General features: G+C 35.3%; 2 protein-coding genes across 2 annotated transcripts; both read right to left on the bottom strand.

Moving 5' to 3' along the window:
* Positions 1-1,904: 1,904 nt before the first annotated feature.
* Positions 1,905-2,572, bottom strand: LOC109803896 (uncharacterized). Its single transcript, XM_083068984.1, has one exon. The coding sequence runs from the start codon at positions 2,471-2,473 to the stop codon at positions 2,081-2,083; it is 393 nt and encodes a 130-aa protein (XP_082925110.1). The 5' UTR covers positions 2,474-2,572; the 3' UTR covers positions 1,905-2,080.
* A 3,284-nt stretch (positions 2,573-5,856) lies between these two features.
* PDLP6 (plasmodesmata-located protein 6) lies at positions 5,857-8,573 on the bottom strand. Its single transcript, XM_020365228.3, has 3 exons — positions 7,701-8,573; positions 6,336-6,461; positions 5,857-6,249 (listed from the first exon to the last, which is right to left on the bottom strand). The coding sequence occupies exons 1-3, from the start codon at positions 8,416-8,418 to the stop codon at positions 6,239-6,241; spliced, it is 855 nt and encodes a 284-aa protein (XP_020220817.1). The 5' UTR covers positions 8,419-8,573; the 3' UTR covers positions 5,857-6,238.
* Positions 8,574-8,908: the final 335 nt, after the last annotated feature.

The following is an 8,908-nucleotide window of genomic DNA, read 5'->3' as shown; positions in this document are numbered from 1 at the left end:
GAAGGGATAAAGTCATCCACGTTACTTCAAAATAAATTGAGTAGCACATGCCTTTATTTTAAAACAATAATCTAGCTAAGATGCATACAGTCAACATTATTATTTTTTACTGCATTTTATTTGCTTTTAACGAGACTACTCTACTCTCAAAGTAACGCTCATTGTTTGAATGTATTTAAAAAATAATAATATTCCAGCGAGGCTTCCATCAGATGCGAGACTAACTAAGTTCTCGGTTCTCTATTATATCTCTATTATATATACCAATTCAGTCGAGGCACTATATTTTATTTTAAAAAACTAAAACAATAAAAATCGAGATTAAGTAATAAAAATACTTTACTTAATTTCTAATATTATTTAAAAAAATTAAGAATAAATTTGTAAAAATAAATGTGGAGATGAAAAAACACTCATGTATCTTCATTACATATAAGTATAAATAAATTGATAAATAGAAACTGATTTCATATCTTTACTAAGATATATTTTTAGTTGTGAACTTCGAGACACTGACCATGTTTATGACAAAAATAAATATTTTAAGGAAAGTTTTATTAATCTTATAATATTATTTCTAAACGGAAAAAAAATACAACTTAAAGATCATGTATTAAAGATAAAAATATTTTGAAGGAAAGTTTCATTAATCTTGTAATATTCTTTCTAAACTGTCCCGGTTATAAATGAAAAAAAATAAAATAAAAGATAATACATTAAAAAAAAATAAAAATATTTTATTAAGAGCTTGTTTAATGAGGCAATCAAAAGTAGTTAAAATTTGCTATAAGAATATTTTTTTGCCCTTATAACAAATGTGAGTCATTCAAATTTGACATACGATTAAACTAAGCATAGGATGTGGAACTAAGAACTAAGAAGGGCTTACAGAACAGAAGATACCAAAAATAGGCAAAAGCAAGATATTCAAAGGAGAATAATAACCAAGGAAGATTGCGGGGCATTACAAAGCAATTGAACAGAGTAAGATTCTGGTTTGTTGCCTCACTTACAGGCTTAGAATATATATATCCAGTTATAAGTCGGTAAATAAAGGACAAAGAACGAGGCAACCATATAATGTAATACCGAAGACAAGCCAATTTCCAAAAGTTGAAGACATGCAAGCTAAGTTAAAATGAAATGTCAGTCTAGTGTCTAGAGTCTGGATAACTATACAAATGCCCCACATCAGAGCAAAACTGTAATCCCAACAATTAACATTACATAGAGTGACATTAACAAGCTTCTAGAGTGCAAAAAATAATCGAGTTAAAAACTAACAGAAGGGGGCATTCATAAGGGGCCATACATGGTTCATTAGCTCTTCTATCGTAAAATTTCGACAAAATATCAAATTCAGAGTAAAATTTGAACCCTAAATAGAAGTTGGGAATAATGAACCCTCTATCCAAGAGGCTGAGTTCAAAATGATGGGGGGAAAAAGAAGAGAAAAGATAGTTGCATTCACATAACCCCCGTTTTGTCAAGTTATCAATTCTTTTATAGTCGAGGGAGGTTTAAATATCCAATGTTCGAGATCCTTAACTAATTTCAGAGCCCTTGTACTTATAAATAACCCAAACTAAAATCGATCAACATGTAACATCACGTGCTCGTGTTGACGAAAATCAACAAATTAGGTATGAAATTTGACAAATTATTTTACTATCATGTCACGTGTTGAAGCAAAGAGATTTGAATGGATGCAACAAAAAACGGCTTACTATCATTCTCTCATAATTAGTACGCCAAAGAACGCAAAAACAAATCATAGTAAGAAAAAGAGTGAGGGGAGGGAACAACTGAAACTATTAAGCCAAATGGTGGATCCAGGACGACGATTAACGCAACAATAAGAAAATCCCCAAAAGAAACCCTAGTTTAGCATAGGAAAGAAATGGTAAAAGTAAAAGCAAATAAACTCAATAATCGTCATGATTCAAACATGGATTTAGACAAAAAGAAAGAGAGAGAGAGAGAGAGAGAGAGAGAGAAGTGGGTGGTTCCTAGCAGAAGAAGAAAAGGCAAGGTTGATATAGGAAACGAAAGGGATGGATTGATTAACGGAGTCATCTGTTCAATCGCGATTCTTGAAGCGTTCGAGGCGCTGGTTCAACTGCTCGATCCTGACGACGAGGTTGGTGACGGAGTAAAGGAGCCAGTAGAAGAGGAGGGCGGAGGCGATGAGGAGCGCGTTGCGCTGGCTCTTCATGATGGATTTCTGGTGGCGGAGGTGTTCGGAGGGGGTGCAGGACTCACCGTCGCAGGTGGGGCGCGTCTCGTATTTCCAATAGATGTCCATCAGAAGGAACAGGCAAAAGGGGACCACCGAGAGGAAGGGTTTCAGCAGGTTCCGCGTGACCGCCACCAGACCCTTGCGCAGCGCGTCCAGCCCAGGGATCGTTAGCAGGATCACCATTATCGCCTCTGCAGCCGCGGCGTACCCTAGCACTACCCACTCCAGCGCCATCAGATCTCCGCTTACGATGTGAATTGTGATGTCAATAGAATGCTATGCTTCTTTTACTTTTCTTCCTGCTTCCTCTTCGGACACGCAATTCAAGCCTTTTATATATACCCTTTCCATGTAACCGTAAGCGGACACGTGCTCTACACGTCGCACGCACTTCAAGCCCAAGCCCAAGCCCAAGCCCCGTTTATTAGCCTCATTTGCGGAGGCCCAAATGACATTACATTTGGGCTTGGTGTATAACCCCATAACCACTAATTACACGGAGCAGAGCTTTATTTTTCTTATAACCATCCACTTTTAACTTAGGTGGGATATGAAGACGAAAATGAAGGAGGAAATGATCGTGGAGCATTATATAACGAAGGTTCCTACTCTTCACACATATGCCAGAGCTGCAACTGCAAGAAGATAACTACCCGTCGAAAGTAGAATCTTACCTTTTCCAATAGTGCCACATTGCAAAACAAAGAAGCAAGTGTAAGCCACTCTTGCTTTACACGCCTTTCTTAGATCGATAGGCTTTTTAAAAGGTGTAACCGTCCAAAACAGGTTATGTCATTCACTATGTAAATTATTATGCTAGACTCTCTTTTGGTACTTTCCTCGTCAATTTCATTCTCCCCTTATATTCATCAAGTTAGCTTTTTAACTACTACTGAATTGGATAATACAGTAACAACTTATTAAATTAAATTTATTTCTAATTCATGGCCTCATTGATTAAAGTATGGCTGAATTCATCTCAAAAACCATGGATAATTCATATACATGTAAGAAACATAAAATATGTTTGTGGATAATCATGGATGTCCATGAGGATCAATGGACCACAATGTATGTTGTTAAATTATCTTCAGATTTTAATGAATTGAGAATGATTGATTTAGGTTTTTGTTCCCCGAATTCATATGACTAAATTATACATTTTCTTTTTCTTCAGATAACTATAAAATGGTCCCTGCATGGATTCTCTTTATTTGTTACCAATGTTGTAGTTATCTAATTTGCAAAAACAAAAGTGGTAGTGTGTGGACGAGGGGTGTCTTTAACCAGTGATTTCGATTTCATACCGTGTCTTTACTCTTTAACCACTCATATCACTCATGCATAGTGTATGGTCCATGAAAATGAAACTGTGTTGTGGAAGTCGGATATTAGTGATTTGGAATTCATACAATTCAACTGTATATAGGTATTTTACATTATATTTTAAATAGCCATCAATGATTCCTCCGAATTTCAACAGAGATGATAAGCGTATTCAACAAAAGCATAAATGTGCATAATGAAGGATTAATGTGATGATAAACCAGAAATGCACCGATGGTGTCCGTGAAGCCAACCTAAAAGTTATACAGGGAATTGTCATGGAGATCTTACTAAAATTAAAATCTATTACTGTACCTGCTCTTGGCACCGCCACCATGCTGGAATTACAAATCTATATATGTCATGTAGTGTGCCAATGATATCCAGAGAGCATAATCAAATTGTCTGAATCTTGTTACAAATTTTAATTAAAAGAAAACAATGGGAAGCTCTCAATTTTTGTATGAAAATAAAACTATAGTTTTCTCATAAAGAAAATGCCCAAGAAAATGTACGAAATGGTTAATATTGTATTTGCTTTGCTAATTTCGAGTTTTATATGTATGTCAACTTTAGAACGTAAATCAAACCCCATGTGTTCCAAATTTAATTAACATTTTTGACAGTTGATTTACAATTTTTAACAGTTCAAAGTTTCTCATGTAACATATTTTAATAACATTGTTGATTTATTTACATATATTTTTTAATACATTCTTTTTTATATTCTATGTTTTAGTATGATAGAAAAATTATAACAAAAAGTTTAATATGACAGTGACAATTTGTTTGTTTTTTAATTTTATAAGTAAAAAAAAAATTGCTTTTTATAAATGATTCTAACAATTGTACTTTGTTTGTATGCTTAGAATCAATTATCAGTTGTTGTTTCTTTTCGGTAAATCAACAACGCTGTGCGTTCAGCTTAAAAAACCACCATTCAAGTTAAAATCTCAATTCACTAATAATCGAGATTCCAACCAGTGAATAAGTTTTAATTCTGATTATAAGAGAATCATCCTCAACTTCCCTTTTGGATGACCCTGCTTAACATGCCACTATTTCTACCTCCTTATAAAATTGTTAGTGCAAGAATATACAATGAACAATTAGCACAACAGGGTTTCATAACTTTTGTCACGTATGGTATCCCATGTCCTATATTCTGTTTAGGAAAAGAGAGACAAGAAATGTTTGCATAATTAAGATTAAGTAAAAGGAATAATAAAGTAAGTAATGATGCTAAGTGGTACCAAGAATTACATAGACTAGGACAAAAACAAGTTCCTTTATTAAAAGCTAACCCAAAAAGCAATTGATTAAGGAGGAGACAGATAAAGATGGGAAGAACCAAGAATCCGGAGGGATTTCGTGAACATTGTTTACTTAAAAATAAAAAGATCACGGTTTTATAATTATTAGTGCATTAATCCAATATATAATCCATCCTTTCTCTTAAATTAATGGCACATTGGCCCTTTTCCTATCGTAAAATAATAGGGTGAGGACACTTCCTTAATCATTACAAGATTATAATTTGGCATCCTTAGTATTCAATGTTTTCTTTGATAACACATTTTTCATGAAAATTACAGAGTTTAGTGCTTGGTCAAACTTGAGTAGGTACGTTTTTAAGACATTTAAGTAACGATTAGTATGACTAATCATTATAACTACTACTCAATATATATATATATATATAAAGAAAGGTATAAAGCAGCCTATTGAATAAGTATATTGAAGATACCAAGATGCTTGCATGGCTATTGCAGATTGAATCAACTCATTAAACTGTTGATTTGCAATTACAGCATTTCTAATTTGCTTTGGATGTTAAAAATATGTTTGGAGAAGGATCTGTCAAACTGTAATGTTGAGATTAACAGTGATTTTGGCCTAGAACAGGGTTAAGTACAAAATTTAACATCCGAATATGGATTATGAACTGATACCATAAAACTTAATTGAGAATTTAGGTGGAAACTATCTTCTAATTGAGCTGTATATTTTGATTCAATAATTTCTGGTTATTAAAAGAAGATGAAGAAGCAGAATTCATAAATTAACACCAGCATGATCACATATCATCTGGTAATTATAATGGTCAAACAGCAGCGTAAAGAAATATTGGCGAATATACCAACGAGAGTGTCATAAATGGCAAATGATAACATCGATTTGACAGAAATTTGATCGAACTTTTCTTAATCTCACTTTTTAGATCGAAAGTAAAGCTGTTCATCGTGATTTAATAAGTAAAAATTAGTTATACCCATCAAAGGCTATAAGGCTATAACAAAACATGCATGGTGCACTTTTCACTAAAGTGTTCAGTATTTGTACACATTGGTGGACACTAGACAAGAAAACGAATGGTGGTAGAGGGTGGAATCTTTGAGCCTTTTATCCTTATTGCAACCCATTGTGTAACTTGTTTCATGGAACAGCTTTTTCCATAACATCTTTCTATCTATACCTTCAGTGGTATTCTTTATATAATAAAGGGAACTATGCAGGAAACTTAAAAGATAAGAATAAGATGGATTGATTACAAAAAGGAAAGTTGAGACCGAGGGACTTGGAGTAGCAAACGAGCTACCGAAAGACAAGCAATTTACCAGAGAAAAGCAATGGCAAAAGTTCAATCCCAGTACTCTGCACATATTATATTCCTTATTTACCACCTGCATAATTTAGAAGAGATAAATTAAATACTCAAAAAGAATACACAGTTACATTCATACACATACATGTACCACGAAAACCATACCTTTATGCTTTTCGCACACCTTTGACAAGAAAGAAAGGAAAACGATGATTAGAGCAACCCCGGCTATGAGTCCAATTAGTATAGCGAGTGTCTTCTCGATCTCATCATCATTTTGATTGTTATCATCTACAACGTTCAAATTAAACAACAATATTAGACATCTCAAATCAATGGTCAGTGTTTAAAATAAGTAGCGTAATAGTAGATACAATGAAATTCATTTCTGATACGGGATTTTGCATGCCCTGAATTTTGAAATGCATTTTTTCTAATGAAATGTTTTAGTAGATTAAATATTTTATTAGTAAATTTATTGAAATAATTTAAATTATTAAACAGCACATCCAAAAATTAATAAGAACTTTATTAAGTGTAAATTACACTGTGTAATATGCTTTTTTATCCTGTTCATGTTTTTAAGGCTTTAAGACAAATGATAATATCGTTTCATGGATCGTGATTGTTCTTTCCATACATAGGATTCTTCATCAAATCAAAGCGGCACATCATCGTCAAACAGGTGCTACCATAATGTTTGAGTATATATTTACCCTGCCACAAAGACGATCCAAATACTTATGACAAGGCAATATCATAATAGATCAAGCAAAATTTTGCCTATCTGCTTTTCCCTTTTTTATTCCAATTATCATCTATTCTCCTCGTTTGCTGAACCTAAAGAATAACTTTTATAAAAGAATACAAAAGGAGCAGCGGAGCAATATAGAGTTAAAAATTCAGATACAAACCTTCTAGAAAGAAGAAATGATGATAATCACCAAATTTTGAATAAATAATTAGCCCACGTAAATCAAAGCTCAAAGTTAACCATCATATGAGTAATCTAAGGAACCCACCATCAGACACGTATAATTTTAACAGCGACAATTGTTCCAAGACCCTCGTACTCATGTCATAACAAAATCTAAATGTAGAGGAAATTTCCGATTTAGGACGTAAAACTTATACGAACCAAACGAGAGACGTCTTGCGTAGTGCGTACACAGGCTAACTTACTCTTTCTTTGGGTAAAAAATAAAACAAAATTAAACTTTTTAATTAATTCTTAACATTTTCTTTAATCAAATAAAAAAAACCACCTTTTTCCTCTCTGTTTTCTTATTAAAAAAAACCATTTTTTCACACCAAGAACGTAAATGAAAAAAGAAAAAGAAACATCTAGACTAAAATGAGTTCACACTTTGAAGAGCTTTTTGAGGTGGGAAGTAACAGCATGAATAGAGAAGTATTTAAGGAAAGTCAATTTGTAAACACAAATTTTAAAGTGTAAAAGAAATGATTAGTAACAGAGAAGCAAAGTGGAAAATGAAAAGGATCGGAAAGCAGGGTGGAGGAATCTCTTACCATTATTCCCGTGCGAGTGAGTCCCACCCTGGGAGTAGCGCGCGTAGCACTTGGCCAAGTAAATATCGGCCCAGGGGGAGGGCCCACACTCGGTTTTCAACCGTTGGATGGCATCAGAGAGACAATCCTGGCACTCGCTGGGACTCAAATCCCCCGTGCACTGCGCCACACCCTGAAAATCCCCAAACACGGCCGTCCTGTATGTCTTATAAACCGCATCGGACGTCTGCAGATACGCCAGCACAGCATCTCTCCGGGTCAACGCGTCGGAAGTCAACCCAACGGACGGTCCACATTTTTTCACCACCACCGTCTTGTCCTCCACTCCGAGGAACGTCGCATTGTCGTACTTGACGAAACACCCCTCCAGCTGCAACGCGCCGCCGCAGGAGTCGAAGCAGATCGTGCCGAGCTGCGTGACCGCACGCGCCACGCAGCGCGAGCACTGGTCGTTGCTGAGGTCGCCGCGGCACTGGAAGAGGCCGTAGACGGCGGCGCCTTGGGCGGTGAAGTTGTTGTAGTTGGTGAACGCGGCGGAGTTGACGAGCGAGGTGAGGAGCGAGTTCACGCTGTTTTCGTACGCGGAGCCCGGCATGTACTTCGGGGTGGAGCAGCCGCCGAAGACGAAGGTGTCGACGGCGGAGGACGACGGCGCTGTCATGGCGGAGAAGAGTGCGAGGAGGAAGGGGAGTCGGAGGAGCGTGTTTGCGTTTGGCATGGTGAGTGTGTGAGTGGTTATGGAGTTGGATAGGTGAGAGGGTTCTCTCTTGAGGTGAGTGTGGTTGCTTCGGTGAGAATTTACGTAAGGAAGTGACCAAGTTGATGCAAGGAGAAGGTATATATCATTGTGGAAACTCAAGGAAAAGTAGACTGCTAAATGCTTAATTGTACTTACTAATATAATCTACATATGCATATGTGTCTCTACGTACAAATATTAATATATCACTCCAAATAATACGTATACGTATAGTCCAGATGAAATGATATATATGTGATCACTATAAAGAAATCATGTCATTTTTTTATTTTTTATTTTTAAAAAGTCACATGTTTGGTATTTTAATTGTAACTCATTATACGATTTTATTAAACTATATTATTATTATTATTAGTAATGTTTAGTTTTTTCATTCAAAATTTAAATATTAATTCGAAACTTTACTCAAATAGTAGTCGCGTCTCTTGTGTTTGTTAAGGTTTTAGCA

The sequence above is a fragment of the Cajanus cajan genome, chromosome 2 (assembly GCF_000230855.2).
Source record: "Cajanus cajan strain Asha chromosome 2, NIPB_CcT2T_4, whole genome shotgun sequence".
Lineage (NCBI taxonomy): Eukaryota > Viridiplantae > Streptophyta > Magnoliopsida > Fabales > Fabaceae > Cajanus > Cajanus cajan.
Note: the sequence above shows the minus strand (reverse complement) of the source record. Positions and strands in the feature narration are given on the sequence as shown.